This window comes from Candoia aspera, chromosome 1 (genome assembly GCF_035149785.1).
Source record: "Candoia aspera isolate rCanAsp1 chromosome 1, rCanAsp1.hap2, whole genome shotgun sequence".
NCBI lineage: Eukaryota > Metazoa > Chordata > Lepidosauria > Squamata > Boidae > Candoia > Candoia aspera.
The window spans coordinates 199,069-218,316 of record NC_086153.1 but is presented as its reverse complement, the minus strand read 5'-3'; the positions used below and the strand labels follow the sequence as shown (position 1 = coordinate 218,316).

The 19,248-nt window shown below is 58.3% G+C and overlaps 2 protein-coding genes across 2 annotated transcripts; both read left to right on the top strand.

Annotated features, from left to right (window-relative positions):
- The first annotated feature begins 568 nt into the window (after window positions 1-568).
- Window positions 569-11,549, top strand: RILP (Rab interacting lysosomal protein). The gene is made up of 8 exons (XM_063294676.1): window positions 569-902; window positions 1,383-1,506; window positions 3,576-3,697; window positions 3,823-3,996; window positions 4,865-5,025; window positions 8,256-8,378; window positions 9,438-9,527; window positions 10,249-11,549. The coding sequence occupies exons 1-8, from the start codon at window positions 651-653 to the stop codon at window positions 10,415-10,417; spliced, it is 1,215 nt and encodes a 404-aa protein (XP_063150746.1). The 5' UTR covers window positions 569-650; the 3' UTR covers window positions 10,418-11,549.
- Window positions 11,550-12,041: 492 nt separating this feature from the next.
- On the top strand, window positions 12,042-19,005 carry SCARF1 (scavenger receptor class F member 1). Its single transcript, XM_063291077.1, is given in 12 exon segments — window positions 12,042-12,382; window positions 13,340-13,401; window positions 13,688-13,789; window positions 14,194-14,719; window positions 14,874-15,092; window positions 15,260-15,388; window positions 15,471-15,574; window positions 15,678-15,798; window positions 16,174-16,298; window positions 16,479-16,643; window positions 17,563-17,938; window positions 17,940-19,005. Coding segments are annotated over 12 exon segments (2,571 nt in total). The 5' UTR covers window positions 12,042-12,074; the 3' UTR covers window positions 18,274-19,005.
- The last annotated feature ends 243 nt before the right edge of the window (window positions 19,006-19,248 follow it).

Below are 19,248 nucleotides of genomic sequence, written 5' to 3'. Positions count from 1 at the left end.
ACTTCGGAATGATTCTGGCTAAAGAGGAGCCCGCAGGTTTTCTAAACGCTGAGGGGAGCCGGCCTGGACAGCTCCGGAGGGAACCGGGCCGTCCGTGGGTGTCCCGGGCGGCAACGCGCGGCCTGCGTCCAAGCCTCTCCTTGAAAGCAAAGTACATGCTTTTCCTTCCGTGGAAAGCGAAAGCGGTGCCCCTCCCCTCCCCTCCGCTGCTTCCCAGCCAGTTGCGCTTCTCGCCGGGGACTCTGGAGTCACGTAGCCAACAGCTGGGAGCCTCTGGGCTCGGCTGCCGCGGACGCACCCCGCCCCTAAATCGCCGCTCGGTTCGCGCAAAGCCTCGCCGAGGTTCTCGGGCGCCCCCGCCGAAGGCAGCAGGCGCGCGGCCGGGCAGACGGAGGAGGAGCTGCGAGGTCAACCCCCCGGCCCGCCCGCCGAGCGAGGCTGCCCAGCAGGAGAGCTAAGGGCGCTCCGGACCCAGGCAGGCAGAGTCGCGCCAGCGGCGCCTTCCCTCCAGCCTCGAGGCGGGGCGAACCAGTCCAAGGGCGGAGCGGCGCCTCCCCTTCGCCCGCTGGAGCGCAGTCGCTGCTGTGGCCGAGCGGAGGCAGCGCCGTCCGTCGTCCTGTCCCGGGCGGGAGCGCGGGCTGCTCGGCCCGATGGAGGCCGCCTACGTGTACCGGCTGGCGGGCGCGCTGGGCTCCGAGCTCCAGCGGCTCTCGGATCGCTTCGGGCCGGACGCCTTGGCCGGGCTGGTGTCGCAGGTGGTGCGCCTCCTCGAAGTCCTAGAGACGCTGGCCGCGGCCGGAGCAGCAGGTGGCCTCGGCGGGGCTCCGGAGTGGACGAGCGGGCTGCTGGAAGCACCGTCCGACGAGGACCCTCCCGCGGCCGCGGCGCAGCGCTCGAGGCAGGTGCGAAGGCCCGCGCGCTTCCCCGGGCTGGGGAAGGGCTGTCCCGCCGGTGGGGAGAGGCGGCACCACCTGGGCGCGCGGGAGGTCCCGGTGGCCGAGCTCTGCTGCTGGTCAGGAGCGCATCCTCCGATCTCGGCTCATGCGGGCGTGGAACGTCCGCGCCTCGCCGCCTCCCGCCTCGGCCCGGAGGGACGAGATATGGGGGAGCGGGGGAGGAACGGGCAGCTGCTGCGAGCCGGCCTGGTGGCCCCGCTCAAGCCCTGGGAGCCGGGGTGGGCGAACCGCGCTACCTCCTACTCTAGCCCCCCTCCGAATCTGCGACAGCTCGCCCAGCTGCTCGTTCCCCGCCGCGCTTGGATCGCCCAGGCGGCCCGCCGCCTTCCCTGCGCCGCGGTGTCCGGAGCCCTCGGGGCGCGGATGGGGCGGGGGATCGGAACGTCGGCCCCCCTCTGCCTCCCGCTTGACATCTCCTCCTGGCAGGTGGCGGAGCAGCAGCTAGCCGAGGCCCGGGAGAGGGAGCGGCGGCTCCGGAGTCGGCTGGCCCTGCTGGAAGAGGAGCAGCAGCGAGCTTTGAGCCTGTTGGCAGGCGGCCAAGCCCAGAAAGGTGAGGGCCGGGACAAGGAAGGCGGGAGCTTCCCAGAAAGGGAGGGGCACGCTCTGGGCCCAAAGCCCGTAGGCCTTGGAGCTGGACTTGCGGGTGCCGCCGCTGCTCAGCGCTCCCCTGGCGCCACAAACAATCTTGCCTGGGCTCTGTAACCCTAACCCTAGCCACGGGATCTTTCCGGGTGGCCTCTCTTCACAGATGTGCCTTATCAGGGCGCGTGGGCCAAGGAGAGAGAGAGGGAGGGAGAGCGCACTGTTCGTTCGCTGTGTGGAGCTCCAGAGGCCGGGGCCACTGCGTGCTATGCCAGAGAGGAGCGCATCTGTGACCCTCACCCTTCTTGCTCTGCCAGGAAAGGCGGGGTCTAGATTTCCACGGCCTGAATGTTGCCGTGTACAGTGCGGGATGGAGCTCTGGACCGCAGCTTTTCTCTTCGCTTTCCTGCCACCGTTTCTCTGCATTCCCCTGCTTTGTCCATGCCTGCTTTTGCTTTGGACTGGAAACACAACCAGTGAGAAGATTCCAGCAGCCGCACAGGCAGACTTCCTTGTTCCGAGGATCACTGAAGGGCGGCCTGGCCCCTTGTAGGACTCCTGCTATCAGTCACAGGCCCCCAAAGAGCCCAGAGGCTCCCCGCTCGTGTGTCTCAGCAAGGAGAGAGAGAACGAGAGCAAGAATGAATGTTGCTGTGCAACAGGCTGCCGCCCTCAGCTTTGAAGCCTGCACTGGGCAATTCCACACGCTGTGGGTGTGTTCATGACATAGAGCTGAGCAGTTGCATTTGCACAACACACTTTCCTGTGGTTTGGTGTTCTGCGCAAACCTAGCCTAGCTGGTTAACTCATAAGTCCAGGTGTGTCCTGCCCAGGAATGGCGGCAGCCTCTTGGTCTCCAGTTTGCTGCTCTGCTCCTGGGCTGTTTAGCTGGGATGGGCCGGGAGAGAATCCGGAATCAAGCTGGAAATTGGAGACAACTGAAACACAGAAGCTGCAGCCAGCGAGGAGGGAGGGAGTTCTATCACGTGCTGTTTTGCTGCCACTCTCTGAAAGGAAGTCTGGGTTATGAATCGCGAGTTCATTCAGCAAGTAATTAAATCTATGCAGAGCTGCTGCATCAAGGGAGGACGAGCAGACACGATCTTCTGTGGATGCCCATCATTCTCTGGCGCTGCCCTAGAGGATGCCGCTCCATGAGAGGGAGGAGAGTCCTTCTTGCTTGGCATCTCTTGGCACGTGGAGTGCTGCAAAGCCGTGGCTTATAAGCCAACTCTTCCCGATGGAGTGCTGTTAAACTTGGGCCAATGAGTTTGGGACCAGCTTGATGGCTGTAACTCAGAGACTTGTCACTAAACCTGTAATGTGGTTTGGGTTTAGCAAGTTATGTGAATGCCACCTATAAGGCATGGTTTATAGCTTAGTTCTTTGTGCAAACCCAGTCAGTTGTGCTTATCCAACGAACAATGGCTTAGGCAAACAGGACTTTGCCGAGGGAGAGAGACCTTTCGTTCGCTCCCATCTGATCTGTCGTTCTTGCCATCTTTTATCTTTCATCTTCTTTTTAATTGGTTTTATTGTAATTTCCTTGTTTTGATTGTCATGAGCCACCCAGAGTCATTGGGAGTTGGGCAGCTTACAAGTTTGATAAACAAAAACAAATGCTGCAATGGGCATCCCTTGATTGGGCAAGCAGCTGAAGCCCTGGGGAAGGGGGTAGGTTGGTCCCTGGCACCTTCGCTCAGAGCCCTCCTGGGCCAGAGAAACGATGGGAACTGTCTGGGGAGCTGCTGCCCACTGTGGCAGATGTCACTGGGCAGGGGGAGCACACCCTGTCTGCTTTAGCCGGGATGGAGAGGGGCTGGGGCCAGGGGCCGTCAGAGATCCTGGGGCCACATCTGCTTCCCTCCTTTGAGGGCGCCCTTGCTGCTTGCCTTCTGCTTGCATAAGGGGTTTCCCTGCCCTGCTGGTGCTGCTAATGGTAACCTAACCAAGGCAAGGCCTCTTCAGCTAGAAGAGAAGCCAAGCCAGTGGCAAAGCAGAAGGGCCAGCACCAAGCAGGTCTCCGTCCTGCCACAGACAGCGCTTTGTGCAAAGAGCGGGAGGTGATGCTGCAGCTCAAGGAGGTGGTGGATCACCAGAGGGACAGGATCCGGGCCCAGGACCACAAGATCCAGCGCAAGGTCCAGGACACAGAGGCAGTGAGTGCCAGTGGCTGCCACCTCACCCCCTGGGATGGAAGGGAAGCTGCCTCCAAGGGCCCGTGGGGGGGGGGGACTTCCACATCCCCTGGTGGCTGAGGGTAGCTGTGTGTCTGGCTCCACAGCTGCAGGAACAGCTCAACCGCTTCATGACCATGAACGAGAACCTTCGCCGGAAGCTGGCCATCGTGCAGGTGCAGCTCAGGAGCGCCCTGGAGAAGAAGATGGAGGTGGAGGCCTGCTGGGAAGCAGAAAGGCAGAGCAGAGCAGCTGAGCCCATGAGGACTGGTGCCACCACGGTGAGGGGGACAAAGCAAGCAGATTTTCTGCCACGGGGGGTTGGGGGGAGGGCAAAGCCATGGATTTCCAGGGGGACTCACCTGCCAGTCCAACCTAGAGGGACCTTGGCCTCCTGAGCCCATCCTCCGTCTGGCTGCACAGGAACCTTGTGGCCTGTGGTGGGCAGCTGCCAGCCCTTCGAGGTAGACCAGATCAGGAAACCGACTCCACAGGAAGATGTAAAACCAACTTTACTGAGAGACGCTACAGCAAAAGAATCTTGCGAGTCTGCCTGCGACCTCCCTCCCTCCCTCTTCTACCCCAGGGCAGGGTTTCTCAAGGCCACTTGAAGATGGCTGGCTGGGGAATTCTGGGAGTTGAAGTCCACCCATCTTAAAGTGGCCAAGGTTGAGAAACACTGGCCCAGGGAGTCGGGGAGAGCCAGTCTGAGCCTTTATCTAATGCTTCCCCACCTCCCTGGGCCAGTGTTGGCTGGGCTTCAGCCATGCTTCTGTCCCTCTTGTGGCCTTAACGGCCTCTGGATGGCTTCCCAAGGTCATTGCTTGCCTCCCTACAGCAACCAAGACCTTTTGCCCTGCTAATTTGGGCTCCAAGTAGTCTTGGGATGGGGGCTCTTGTGGGCTGCCAGTCTCCCACCCTACTGTGGAAGAGAGAGGCTGATGGAGCCCCAGGTCCAGCCTTTCTCCTAAGCTGCCTGGGGGCCTTCAGGTGAAAGGAGGAGATGGTGTCCAGGGCAGGGGCCAGGGACTAGCTTCATTTTACTGGTCTTGGTCGGATCATTCATTGACTCATTCAATTTAGGCACCGCCTGACTGACTTGGGTGGCTCATGGTACAAGGCGATATAAACATCCCCATCTTTCCTCAGGGAGAGGAGGAGGGGGGTGCGGCAGTGGCCCCTGCACCCCTGGAACACCTGCCTGGCCAGCGCTCCTTCTCCAAAGAAGAGCTGCAGCAGATCCTTCAAGAACGCAATGAACTCAAGACCAGCCTTTTCTTGGTGGAGGAGGAGCTGGCCTATTACCAGCGGTCAGTCCAGCTCCATGGGTCCTTTGAGGTGTGGGGAGCAAGGGGGGATTCTCCACTGATGGGGCTGCTGCAGCCCCAGACCTGCCTCAGTCCGGAGAGCTGTACTTCCTCGGATTCTGGCAGGAAGGAGATCCACGTGGCTCTTCTATCGGGGGGGGGGGGGGGGCGCTGCTGCAGGGCCCTCTAGAGGTGATGGGGTCTGGCCATGCTGGAAAGAGGGGGCTTCCAGCAGTCCTGGTGCAGCCTCTTTGTCAGTCCTTCCAGGAAAGGGTCAGCTTGTTCCCCTGTCCAAAGGGTTTGGGTTAGGAAGTTCTTCTCAAGGGCTTGACAAAATCTGTAATCCTCCGTTTTGTTCTGCAGCATTGCTGTAATCTTCTCTTACTTTTCACACATTTGAAAAGTGGTGTGTGTGTGTGTGTCTCTTCTTTCAGAACACCAAACTCCCCAGCCCCTTATTTCTAATCATGGAACCAGAGAACGGGAGGGGAAGGGGGGGGTGTTCCGTGAAGATCCCCCAGTGCAGGAACCACCGCCCTGCCTCCCTCCCTCCCCCAGGGGCAGCTGTCCAGCCTCCCGCAGAAAGGCCTCCTATCCCTAGGCCAGCCGGTTCCAGCCAGTTGAGGAGCTCTGGGAATTCCTCCCCACCAGATCCTCGTAATTTAAACCCCTTGTTTCTTGCCTTCTGGAGCAACCCTGAACAATTCCCCTTTCATCCACTTGGTGGCCCTTTGGGCGCTTCAGATGGCTACCCCGTCTCCTTGCAGTCTTCTCTTCCCCAGGATCCCCTGGTTGGCCAGAGTCCTTCTGCTGGGCCTGGGACTGGTCCCAGATAATCGCCCAGGTCCAGTGGAGGCCAGGCACTCTCAGTCCGTGCCCACAAGTGTGGCACGGCCCTTTTCATGTGCCCAGGGAGCCGGAGGCCAAGCCCTCCTCCTCAGCTGGAGGCAGGTTCAGTTTTTCTCTAAAAACTTTGCTTGTTTGAAACTTGAGGAAATAAGGAAAGGGGAAGAAGCTGGGTCCCTGGGCAAAGAAAAGGCAGGAATTAACATAGTTCTCCTGAGCCTTTGATACAAGAAGCTTAAAAAAAAACACCAGGAAACAAGCAAAGGGTGTTCACTTCAGGAATCTGTTTATCTCTAAAAAGGGGGATTAAAATGTTTAGCCAGAAAACTGCATTTGAATTTTGAACTTTGGGGTCTCTTGTGCTTCTATACAAGTAGGAAATTTGGTGTAACCAACATCTTTTTAAAATTCCAAACTTTTCGTGTCCCAGAAATTTTTTTTTATTAACTTATTTTAAGCTAAAATATAATTTACAAGCAGTCTCTCTTCTAAACTCACTAATTGTATCACTGCATCTTATTTTAGATTTTTTTTCTTTATAACTCACGTGGAAACAATCGTTTTATCAAGGTACTTCAGTATTTCTTTCTTCCAATGGGGAAAGTTTTAATACCTAACATAAAGAGAGTAATTACATTTTCTCTTTTTTAAAAAAAATAAAGTTTGACTTTATTTATTGCTGGTGGGATTCGTCTGTCTCCCAAGGGCTTAGGAGAAGGACTGAAACCTCTAATGACATGACTTTATGCTATGCAACCAAAAGGTTGCAGTTTAGAAATTATTCAATTTTTCCCATTATTTAAAAAAATGCTGAATTGTCAGCACACTTTTTAGGGGTTAGGGTTAATAGGTGGGCAGCAAGTAAGGTAATGGTGTGAGAAATTACCACAATGCTGCTCCAAAGCAGGAGGCAGGACCCAGATGTGTAGACAAGAGAGGGAGTTTGTGTCAGATCTTTGAGGTAAACCAGGTTAGGAAACAGACTTCACAGGAAAAGTAGAACTCTCCTTGATAGACTATAATAACAGAGTTTTTCAAGCTTGTTGTGCTTTACTTCCCCTCCTTTTTATACCTCAGTGAATCAGGGAGAAGTTTGCCCAAGTCTCTTTGAATACTATCTTGCTTTCCAGGACTTAAGGAATGTTTCAGCCCTCTTTGCTGACTTGCTTATTTATTTATTTCATTTTATATAGCTGTCCATCTGAAATATATGACTCTGGGAGGCTCACAGCAATTAAAAATATAAAAAACAAAACCAATACAACCCCCCCACCCCCACCCCCGTATAAAGACAATATAAAAAAACCATCCAACACAGTCCATAGCCGAGGTATACCAACACCCATCAACAATAATCAACACAGCCACTGCACAGGCTCTACCACACCCCTGGGTCCCTATGCACAATGGCAAATATGAGGGTTCTTGCCTGTTTCCCTCAAGGTCGTCTCCCTGAAACTTCTAGCCCTCCACCTTAGGGACTAAGCCATTCCATTGATCTGACTGATTGATTACGTGCCATCAAGTCAGTGTTGACTCTTCATGATCACACTTACATACTTTCAGGATGCTGACATACGTTGTATATATTTTGATGTCAGTTATCCAGATTGTCATTTCCTTATTTCACTTATTGTATTTTTATTTATCTTATTGCATTTGTATTTTATTTTTTATATTGTCAGCCACCCGGGGTTGCCCTGGAGTTGGATGGTGCCAAAATCCAACTAACTAAATAAAATGACCCGTCCCCAGCTTGGCCCTTTGGACCTTCCAGTGGTGCCGACTGCCTCTGTAAGCAAGTCCATCGACCTTGCTATTGGTCATCTTCTCTTGCCTCGCACCTTCCTAAAATGTGGCGCCCAGATCTGGGTGGAGTATTCTAAGTACAACCTAACCAGTGCAGAATGGAGAGGAACCAGGACTTCTCCTGTTGTTGACAACAGACTACTGTTGATGTAGCCTAGGACTGCGTTTGCTTTTTTTGCAGCTGCATCACACTGTTGGCTCGTATTTAGCATGTGATCCACCAAGACACCCAGATAGGTTTGTTTCCCCCTGTGGCATTCTGAAAGTTACTGAACGGAGCTGATCCAGAGCGCCTTGGGGTATACTTAAGGAGTCACCTCTAGTTGTATGCAGTTACTGATTTTAGAATTATTCTAACATATTGTGATTGTGCAAATTGTTGGGAGTCAGTGAGATAAAGTTAGTATATAAATCACAGCTAATCAGTGTAATGCTGCCAAATAGATTTCTCCATCCTACGGGTATGCTTGTTTTTTTCCTACTCAAATGTAGGAGTTTGCGGAGTCTCCCTCTTAGAGGAGAGGTCAATTTCCTCCCTCGCACAACACTCCCGAGACTGAACTGCTTCTCCCCTGTAGGGAGCTGCTTAATGATGAGTGGGTCCCAGCCCTCCTCCTGGATGCGGTGAAGTCTGCCATCAAGAAACAGCGCAAAAAGATCTGGGCCAAGATGCTGGGGACGGAAGAGGAGCCGACGGGCAGGTGGGTCTCTTGGCCACGCGCAGGCTGGGCTGGCTTTGTTCTCCCCAAGGTGGTGAGAGCTCCCGGGCGAGGCACGTCTCCCTCCCTCTTGACCCTCAGCTGGCTCTGGGGCAAATGGGTCGGCTCCAAGCAGCCCACCAACAACAAAGATCAGCTGCTGCAGAATCTGGCAGCCCAGCCCCTCCTGGCCTGGATGGGTTGGACCCAGATAGGAACTGGCCTCTGTGCACAGCTAAAACTGTAGTTGGGGAGAGTGAGCAAACAGGGAGAGGAAGGGGGAGTTGTTAATTTCCCCCATCCAGGGAAACAGTGCACTTGCTGAATAGCCTGAGAAAGAAATGAAAAGGAATAAAGGCACATCTCACATTTGGCCAGACTGCTCTGTGCCAACTCATCTTACAAATCCACCTCTTTATGGTCTCCTCTGGGCTCTTCTCAGGTACAGGTGTGAGGCTGGCTGGTCTGTAGCTCCCTGGATTGGTTGAAGGTGGGGTGACGTTTGCTCTCCTCCAGTCACCCAATGCTCTGCAAGTTCCCCAGAATTTCTCCAAAAGGGTATATGGAGGGTTGGCCTGACCAGTGGAAGCAGTTCATCTGGCCCTGGAGGTTCAAACTAAAAGGAAATGGGCATTCTTAGATAGTTTCAGTCATCCTCCAACTTCACTCCTGGCCCTTGGTTCTGCCTTGGAGATATCCTGGTGCAGTTATTTATGGCATAATTTCATGAAAACCAGCTGTTTAATCAGATGCGTGTATCCTTTGATAGTTTGTAAAGTACCAGAATTTCATCTATAACTATTTTATGGTTAGGATGGGAAATAGAAGAAAATCAGCAGGTATGAGAAAGTTCATTAACAAGTGTGCAAAACTGCAGGGAGAAAGATGCAACTGTAGCTATCTAATGAGATGGTCCAGATGGCGAGGTTCTGGCAGTGGTATTGCCATATTCCCCAGGAAATGGGGAACACCCCCAATTTCAGCATGCACATGAGCACGCGCGCACACACACACCCATTGAGGTGTCTGCAATGCCTGCTTGGTTCTGCTCTGCTGTTTCAGGGAGGAGGAGGAGGAGGAGGGGTGGCCGGCAGACCCCCCTGGCTCCGACCGCATGGATGGCCGCCTGCCTGAATCCAGGATCAAGAGCTTGTAAGTCTGGCCTGGATGGAAGGGTGGCTGTTGCTGGGCAGGGAGGGAATCCTGTTGAGGCCCAGAGGCTGTTTACCTGGGGAAAAGGAGAAGCCAGCCAGCCAGCCTAAGCTAATAGACCAGGACGAGGCAAGGCCACCATATTTCAGGGCTTTTCTTTTAAAAAAAGTAAAAACTCCCTTCAGTCAACTCCCTGGGAATGTACAGCTTTTCACTGACTTCTAGACATATGCATTTGTCAAGCAATTTGCTGAAGCAGCTTTTAGTTTCAGGACCACAGTAGGGATTTTTGATGATGTTTATTCCCCAGTGAAGCCTAAAGACCCGGGATTCCCTGGTGGCCTCCCATCCGAAGGCTAATCGGGTCTGAATGTTTAGCAGTTGAGGGTGACAAGTGGGTCAAGTTCAAGATTAGCGTCCCTCTAATCAGCTGGACTCAGCCTCCATGAGGCGTCTTGGACACCTGCTCTCAGACGGGCATTCTAGACTTGCAGCCCGTGGTAAACTCCTAAATCCTCCGGGATCCCTATAAAAGCCAGACCTTGGTTACCCAGAGCAAGGCCAGCCCCTGCTCAAGGGGCAGAGGTTTGCTCCTCTGAAGAGGACAACAGTGGCGCTATTGCACAGTGTGGCCAGACGCACCTTTTTTTTGAAAATCTTGTGTGGAGAAGGTCTTGCTCTCTGCTGTCATAGGTCTCCTATGTCTCTCTCCTCCCCACAGTTTCAGCCAGTGGTATCACCGAACCCCCCAGGCCAGCCCCACTGAAGGCAGGAACACTGGAACCTGGGAGATCGTCAGCGCAGAAGATGTGGGTCCGGGGGAGGAAGAGAGAGAAGATAAAGGGCCCTGTGCCTCCCCTGCCCCGGGCAGAACCTCCCCGCTTCCCTGAGCCAGGGGCAGCTGCCTGGATCTGCAGGGCTGCCCATCTGGGCTCCAGAAGGGTGCCTCTGCCCAGAAGGAAATGCTTTTAAAGGGGCTGATGTGGTTGTGCAGGCAGCCTGGGGGCACCAACTCTCCCAGACCCCATCTGTTGCTGCCAGCTGGCACCAGCACAGGCCCAGGATCCCTCCAGGGAGTCTGCCATGAGCCCAGTCCCTGAGCAGAAGGCAGCTGTTCATGTGCTCTGGAAGTGCTGTGCTGCCCTCAGATTGTGCCCAGAAACCCCGGCGTGGCTTATGTCCTTGGGAGGAAACGGGCCTATCCAATGCACCTCTCAAAATCTTCCACCTGGCACTTCCTCCATGCAGTTATACACATTCTGGGAACCTGCCCCTGGACAAGATTTTTATATGGATTGCCGATCTGCAGCCTTCCAGGGTGACTAGCTAGAGTGAAACATTAACACTGAACCTTTAACACCCAAACAGTAAGAAGCTAAAAATATGAACAATAAAGCAGCAAAACATGCAAGCAGGAATGAAAACCCTTGCTGGTTAGAAGTGGAAATAGCTATCTTCTGGCACTGGAAATCGATTCAAGCAGGGCCAGCAGAGGGAGGGCAACGGGGCAGGATGTCCCACAGCCAAGTCGGCCCCTCCTCCGCCTCCATGGGCTGCTCAGAACAAGCCTCTCATGCAGATCTTGAACAAGGAGAAGCCCAAGCATGAAGTGCTGCTTCCTCCTCTGAGTGAGTCTGGAGCCTGGAAACCCCCCTCCAGCCGCACCTCATGGCATTCCTCCCTCCCTTTCCTGAACCAAGAGAACAGCCACAGCTCAGCCCACCCTGACCCCAGGAAAGAGGACGTGGGCACTCCCCTCCAGGGTCCCCTGAGCTCAGCACAGAAGCCAGGAAGGCCTCAAGGGGAAGCTAAAATGCCCTGGCAGAGGCCCAAGGGGCCTGGCAGAAATGAAGGGAAGGGCAATCATGGGCCGGGGGAGGGTCATGCTCAGTAGCCAGCCCCATCGTAGGAGACGGCATCTGATTTGGCTCTGGAGAGTTGCTGTGGGAATGAACCGAAGTCCTGCAGGGTTAGTAAAGCTCTTTAACTTGGTACAAAATAAAATCATAGGTGGTTTTTGACGATGCTGCCAGTGTGCTGAGTCTGGGTGAAGAGCATTGCTTTCTGTCGCTTGCTTCTTATAGCTGGTGAGCTCCAGAGCCATCCAACCCTGGTTCATTCGGGCTCCAGCATAGGTAGCACACCTGAAAGGCCCTTTAAACCCATGAACGCTGGGCCTCCAAGGCAGCCGGATTCCAGGCTGTGAAAAGAGGATTCCCAGTAAAAGAAAGGCAGCAGGCAGCACCTGTTGTCCTCTACCAGGAGCTGGCACAGTGAGTGCTCAGGGCTAGAGGTGCCCCCATCTTCCTCCCTCCCTCCCTCCCTCTCTTGCCACAACTGTAAAATGGCTGTAGAGTCCTGCCCCTCCCAGGTGGAAGCCCTCCAAAGCTGTGGTAAGCACCAAGAGAAGGTTCGAGGAACAGACCCTCAGCCTGAACGGGAGGCCTGGCACATCGTGGGTCTCTCTCAGCAGCACCACGGAATGAGTTTGGGCTGGGGGCATTTGCTTGTCTCCCCAGGGATCCCACCCAAGACCAACCAGGCCTGATGCTGCTTTGTCCCAGTGCCCAGGCAAAAGGCAAAAGGGGCCTGGGGCGAAAGGCGGGGCAGCCGTCGCTGGGCCCCTCTGCAGCCGCGGCTTCCTCAGGAAGACCCGCAGGAAATGGGCGGAGAGGCGCTGCTGCGCGGAGGGTCGCGGCCGCCTGGGCAGCCAGCGGGGAGTTCTGCCGGCCGGGCCCCGGGACGATGGAGCGCTGCTGGGCTCCGCTGTTGCTGGTGCTCGGCCTGCCGGGCACCGGGCGCGGCTCCCCGGCGCTGGAGCCCGGGGGAAAGCACGTGTGCAGGGCGGCGGATAGGTAGGTGGGAGCCGGCCGCCGCCCCCGCTTCCCGCCAAAGGCCGCCCGCGCGCTCCGCTCTGGCGGGTCAGGCGAACCCCAACGGCTGAGTCCGCCGGCAAAGCGGGGCCGCTGCGGTCCCCCGCTCCGGGGGCGGGAAGCGGCTGCAAACCGGGGCGCGTCCGGCGGGGCTTCTGGAGGAGGGCGTCCCTGGGCTCCATTGCGAGGACGCCTTTCTGCCTCCGTTCCCGTCCGTCGCCCCTTCGAGCCGGGCTCCGCTGCTGCTCCCGCAAACCCGAGCGGACAACAGAGGCCCGGGGTGCGAGGCGGGCCCAGGCGGCCAGGGGAGCGGGACCGCGCGAGGAGCGAAAGCCAGGATGCCGCCCGACGGGGGAGGGCGGCGGGGGCGCGCCTCGGGTGCCTCTTCCAGATCGACGCCTGCCTTTCTGCGGCTCTTTTCCGTTTCCGTCCATTCTTTCTCAGTCCCGCTTGGGTCCGCCTGATGCCCCCTGGGCGCGTGGGAGGCGACACCAGCGGACTTCCCAGCCAGTTTGGCCCATGATCGCGCCGGCTGGGGATGCTGGGAACTGTAGTTGCAGACCGCCGGAGGCCTCCCGGCCGGCAGCTACATTGCCAAATGCTTGCTGGGGCTGTCTAAGCCTCGCTGCTCTGCCCGACCGAGAGACCTGGAGCAGCGCCGCTTCGCTCTCGGAGGGTGCCGGAGGGTCCTGCTCGCCTTGCCGGCCGAGCAGCGCTTCGGTCCGGAAGACTCGGAAGGGTTTTAAGCACGTCGAGGGAAAGCTGGTGACTCCGCAGGGGAGGGCCGGGCTGGCTGTCCGTGTGAGCCGGTGTCCCCGGCGGGGGCGGGGGCGGGGGCGGGGGCGGAGGCGGGGGCGGGACGCCCTGACCGGCCGAGGAGGGCTTCGGGTGCGGGCCAGTTCCTCTCCCTGGCTAAGGACAGTGTCTCTCTCCCGCTAGCCTGCCCCCCGTCCTCATCTGCTGCCCGGGATGGAAGCAAGTGGGCCCCGAATGCCCCCTTGGTGAGTCTCTCTCTTCGGGAGGGGCTCGCGGGCCCGGGCGAGAGGCCCTCTGGCTTGCAGGGGCCCCAGGTCCGGAGATGGTTTCTTCCGCAGCAGGTCCGGACATGGTTTCTTCCGCAGCTTAGGGATGCCGGCGGGTGGCGTGCACTGGGGATTCGGGATGGCCCCCTCCAAGCAGGGAGTGGTGGCTGCTGCTGCTGCTGCCTTGGCCACCCTTCCCTGGGGCCAGGGGCAGCCCCCCGCCCCGCCCTGCCTCACCTTGCTCTTCCTTCCACTCTCCCATCAGCCCTCTGTTTGGGGGCTGACGCCTGCCGGGAGGAGGAGGTCTGCATCCGCCCTGCTGTCTGCCGCTGCCGCCCTGGCTTCTTCGGGGCCAACTGCAGTGCCCGTGAGTATGGCCTTGGATGGGAGGCCCAAGAAACTGCTCCCTGAATCCTGAGCAGGTCAAGGCAACGCAAAGGTGGCAAAAGCCTTTCGCAGCAGCTTCCCCTGCCTGCTAAAAACAGCGCCCTCCTCCAGTCCTCTGCTGGGACGACTGGGGGAGGGGGGCTTCTGACCCCCACCCCGAATAAGCTCTTCCTTGCTCAGCCCTGTTTGGCTTCATGCCGTGCCCATTGGGTGACTTCCCTCTTGATGTCCCCTTGGCACTGGTTGGTTGGCACCTCGGAGATGCATAAGGGTCCCTGCCACTGGACTCTTCAGGCAGACCTTGCCAGTCCTACAACCGAGGGAGACAGCATGGGAACGGGGGCTGGTCCAGGGGGCTGAGCATGGCCTGTGCTTCCCTTTCAGGCTGCCCGGAGCAGTACTGGGGCCCAGACTGCAAGCAGAGCTGCCGCTGCCACCCCCATGGGGGGTGCCATCCAGCCAACGGAGTGTGCAGCTGCCACCCTGGCTGGTGGGGACCACTCTGCCAGTTGGCTTGCCTGTGTGGGCCACGAGGCCGCTGCCACCCCATCACCGGGACCTGCCAGTGCGAGCCGGGCTGGTGGGCCCCTGACTGTCGGAGGCAGTGCCAGTGCAATCTCTCTGGCTCCCGCTGCGATCCAGTGACAGGCCGCTGTCTCTGCCATCGGGGCTGGTGGGGCAGGCGATGCTCCTCTTTCTGCAGTTGCAACAGCTCGCCATGTGCCCAGGAATCTGGCCGATGTGAGTGTAAGGCAGGGTGGTGGGGGGCGGCCTGCCAGCACCCGTGCCGGTGTCTGCACGGCACGTGCTCACCCCAAGACGGACACTGCACCTGCGATGCTGGCTACAGGGGCCAAAGCTGCACGGAGCCCTGCCCTGGCGGGACCTATGGACCCCAGTGCACCCACAGGTGAGGAGCCCATGGCCCAGGACAGGTCAGGCCCAGGAGAAGCCAGGCCAGGCAGAGCTGGCTGAGCAGGCTGAGAGAAGAGTCTGGCCCAAGTGTCGGACTCCCCTGTGTGGCCACTCACTGCCCTGCACTCTGTTTCCCCCTGCTCCTGCAGCTGCGGCCACTGCAGGAGCCAAGAGCCGTGCTCCCCCACTGACGGGGCCTGCCTGGCCTGCGACCCTGGCTGGAACGGGACTCACTGCAAGCAGCCCTGCCCTCTGGGACTGTATGGCGAGAACTGCACCTGGCCGTGCCCCCACTGTCGCCAGGGAGAGACTTGCCACCCACAGACAGGAGAATGCCAGAGCTGCGAAGCAGGATTCGTGGGTGCCAGGTGGGGGATGTGAGCTGGGCCCTTCTACACGCAGGGGAGGGAAAGCAAGCGGAGCAGGAGGAATCCTCCAGAGCAGGACAAGGGAGGGTGCGAGGGGGAACCTTGCTGGGAGGGGGCCCTGCGCTTGCTTCGCCTCTCAAGCTGAGCCCTCCCTGGCTTTGCTGCAGGTGCGAGGCCCCCTGCTCCCCTGGCTTCTTTGGGGACGGCTGCCGGTCCTCTTGCCTGGACTGTTTCCATGGGAGCTGCGATCCTGTCTCTGGGACTTGCCTCTGCCAGGCTGGCTACTGGGGCACCAGGTAACAAGGAGGGGGGGGGGGCTGCGGGGATGGCCCTACTTCCACCAGCCCGGATCCCATTTCTGTCTCTGCCTCTTTGCAGCTGCAACCAGACCTGCCCAGAAGCCTTCCATGGCCCCAACTGTTCAGCGGCCTGCCACTGCGCGGGGGGACCATGCCACCCCCTCTCTGGAGACTGCCAGTGGTGTAAGTCTGCCTTCCCCAGGTGGGCTGAGGCCAATCCAGAAGCCACCCCCTGGGTAGGAGGGGGCTTTCTCGCCCCTCTGATCTCCCTTTCCTCTGCTCCCAGGGGTCCCAGGCCAGGAGGCCCTCCTCGCAGGCATCCTGGGCCCCCTCCTGCTCCTGCTCCTGCTGCTGCTCTGCCTCTGCTGCTGTTGCTGCCACTGCTGTGGGGCAACCTCTAGGCACAGGTAAGAGGACCCACCACTTCCTTGCCCACCTGCTCTGTGCTATGGCCAGCGGGGTCCTGGCCCCCGCACCTGGTGGAATTTGGTGTGCTTGAGGGCCAGGACCCTCCCTCTTTGTGTGCCCTCCTTGTTTCGGGGCCTCTCTTGAGACCGAGCTGACTCCCACCCTGGGAGAGGGGTTTCAGCAGAGCAGCTGGGGGAGGCTGGGGGGCCTGGTCTGGCCTGGTCCAACCAGGGAGAGCGCTGGCAAGGCTTCACACCCCGCCCCCCAGGGAGGTTGCTCCTTGCTCTGGCTGCCCTCCATGGCCCCAGGGGAATGAGCTTCTGGCCTGGATGGGGGAGAACAGGTCTCCCTGAGCTGCAGCACCTCTTTCCTAGGGCACCAAGGGCCAAGTGGGACCCCTCCTCTCCAGCGAAGCATCGCGCAATGGCCTTGTTGCCCAGCCTCGCTTCCAGCTTGCCCTGCTTCTCGCAGGGGGGCTCGAAGCTTCCACGGGTGACAGGTGAGGAGGGCCCCTATGGGTGAGGGGCTCCAGGCTGCAGCAAGGAGGGGTCTCAGTCTCTGGGCCTGCCCGGCCTGCCTGCAGTCCCAAGAGCCAAGGGAGGCTGAGGGGCAGTGCCTGTGGTGGGAAGAGGGATGGGCTTATGGGCAGCCAATGCTCTGATGCTTGTTCTCCCCCCAGTCACCCACCGTGACCCCGAGATTCCCTTCAACCCCAGCTTCCTCGAAGCAACCTCTGCTGCCTGGCCCTCGGATAGCTCCTTCTCCTCCTCCTCCTCCTCCGACAGAGCAAACGAAGAAAAGGGGGGCTGCCAAGGGCCACAGTCCACTCTCCCTCCCAGTGAAGGTAGGAGTGGGGAGTGGAGAGAGCACGTCCCCTCTGCAGTGAAGGTGGAAGGTCCCCTGTGCAAGCACTGAGTCACGTCTGACCCTTTTGGGGGACGCTGCTTTCACAATGTTTTCTTGGCAAACTATAGAGTGGGGTGGTTTGCCACTGCCTTCCCCAGTTGTCACCTTCCCCAGCAACCTAGGTACTCATTTTACCGACCTTGGAAGGATGGAAGGCTGAGTCGACCTGAGCCGACTACCCAGGAATCCAGCTTCCGCCGGGATCAAACTCAGGTTGTGGGGAGAGTTTCGGTTGCAATACTGCTGCCTACCACTCTGCGCCACACGAGGCTCTCCCCTCTGCAGTAGCCCAACGCAATCTTATTGCCCCTTCTGCCCCCATCTGCAGATCGCCAAAGGATCCCCAAAGCCACTAGTCCTCTTGGGCAGCTCATGGTGCCAAACCAGGGAATACTTCCCTGTAGATCCAAAGACATTTCTGGCAGTCCCTGAACCTCCCACCCTGATTGCGCTGCTGCTTTCACCAGGGAACTGATGACAGTCACCACGGAGGCTCCTCTCCTTTGGGGGAAGGAAGCATACGGAAGCCCTGTGGGAGGCCCCAATGAGCTCCAAGCCATCTCCTGCAGGAGGCTTGAAAGTCCCAGCCTGCTCACCCCCAAATTAATTAATGCCATGGCCCTGCTGCCATGGACTTGGCTCACCCCCAAATTAAACAGAGGCTGCTTTTGCTAATGAGCAGCCAAGGCTCAGCCGCGACCCCCAGATATGGTGGAACGAGGGCCCCAGGATGCCCTGCCCAGCTGTACTTGTGTCACAACACCTGGTTGGGGCTGCACGGACTGTGCTGTGCTAGCCTCCTCTTAGGGAGAACCCAGCCCAGTGCTCTTTTTAAAACTCTTTTTCTGCATTTCCAGCACCAGAGGGCAGCCATCAACCTGGCCATCTCCCTGAGGTGGCGTTGCATCCCTTGCCCTTTGCCATCCCTCGCACCTCCAGCATTGCCAAGGGCAAGCGGCCCTCCGTCTCCTTCGCCGAAGGGACCCACTTTGGCTCTCAGTGTCCCGGGGTGCCCCCAGACGCCCTCCACCCCACCCGGAAGCAAAATGCCTCTGAGAGTTCAGCCCACATCGTTCCTCCTCTGCAGCCCAGCAGATCTGAGGGGGTGTCATGCGACTCCCTGGGCAGAAGCTGCTACAAGAACATGGCCCCTGCTCCCTGGGAGGAGAGCTGCCAGGCCTCTGCGTGCCACAGTCCCAGTGGCCACAGGAGCCAGGCTGGTGGCTCCTGGCCCCTGGCCCCTGGCACAGAGAGCGGAGACTCTGGAGGCAGCATCCGTGGAAACTCCTGGCCCTGAGCCAAGCGTCATCACCACCATTTATATGACTGTGGGCCAAGCCAGAAGGGGCAGTGAGGGCCCCCCGCGGGCTATCCAGCAGTGTTGGAGTGGGCTGGAGGAGACCGCCCAGTCCAGAAATCTGCAGAAGCTGCCTTGGAGGGCTCTGGATGCCAGGAAGGACACCCCAAGGAAGCCAGCCCCAGAGGCAGTCCTCAGCCTGGCTGACACTCAAGGCCTGCTGGTTCCTGAGGAGGCGGAGGGTGGAGGGAGCAGCCGCCCAGAGCCATGACTGTGCCTGGAGGAGCAGTCAGGGGAGCAAGCATGCCCTGCCCTCCCTTGTCTGTGGGAGGGAGTCAGTGAAGCTTCACGGGGCCCTGCTTGGAGGATGCCAATCCTGCCCGTGCCCTGGAGAAGGTGCCAGGCACCCCCTAGAAGGGATCAGGCCCCCATTTTAGATCCTTTTAGAGGCAGCCCTGACCATGGGAGATGCTGAAGCTGGAGCCTGCCGGCAGCTGCCTAGCACCCCACAGAGATGGGGCATTTCCCTTCTCTTCTGAGGGGGCAGCTCAGAAAAGAGCCTTTGGCAACAGTTTGGCATCTGGGTATCTGAGGTGCTGCTGCTGCTGTGCTGTACTGTTAAAGCAACTGCCGAAACTGCCAGCACGCGCTTCCCTCCTCCGAGCGATCGCCTCTTCAGCCTTGAAAGGGCCTGGGGAGCTGCCAGTGGTGGCCAGCAGGGGGTGCCTGCCACTGGCAGAGCACCAGCCTCACCCTTGGTAAGTCCCGGTTGGGCAAAGGAGGCCAGAGGCCATGGCAGTCAGCCTGCCTGCCAGCCAGGAGGTGTGTGGGAAAGCTGAACTGGCAGCCTTGCCCCAAAGTCTCAATGGGACCCCAGAGCAGAAATGCTTTGCAAGCCAAGACCCGGAAGAGCACGTGGCGACCTAAACAAAACATTCATCGGAAGGACTCGACCTGAATTGGGATTAAAATGAATCAGAAGTAAAGTAAAGCTAGCAAAGCTGACTCTTCTTGTCCTCTTGCTGGACTGAGGCCCCCACTGTGGCAGCCAACAGTGGTTTATGGTTAACTAAACCCTGGCTTACAGTTTATTCCTTTATTCCTAAACCTTGGTTTACTTAGTGCAGTATTCCAGACCCACATGATGCACACACTGAACCCTGACTGAAGCATGTGAGCTAGTTCTGCCCAGGGCACAAATGAAAATATTGGTGACACTAGGCCTGGGGCCTGACCCTCTTCGCCC

Bases quoted from the DNA above. Each gene is read 5' to 3' on its own strand.
- RILP (XM_063294676.1), top strand. From the start codon at position 651: ATGGAGGCCGCCTACGTGTACCGGCTGGCGGGCGCGCTGGGCTCCGAG. The intron at 903-1,382 runs GTGCGAAGGCCC...TCCTCCTGGCAG, and splicing joins CGGCGCAGCGCTCGAGGCAG to GTGGCGGAGCAGCAGCTAGC. The intron at 9,528-10,248 runs GTAAGTCTGGCC...TCCTCCCCACAG, and splicing joins GAATCCAGGATCAAGAGCTT to TTTCAGCCAGTGGTATCACC.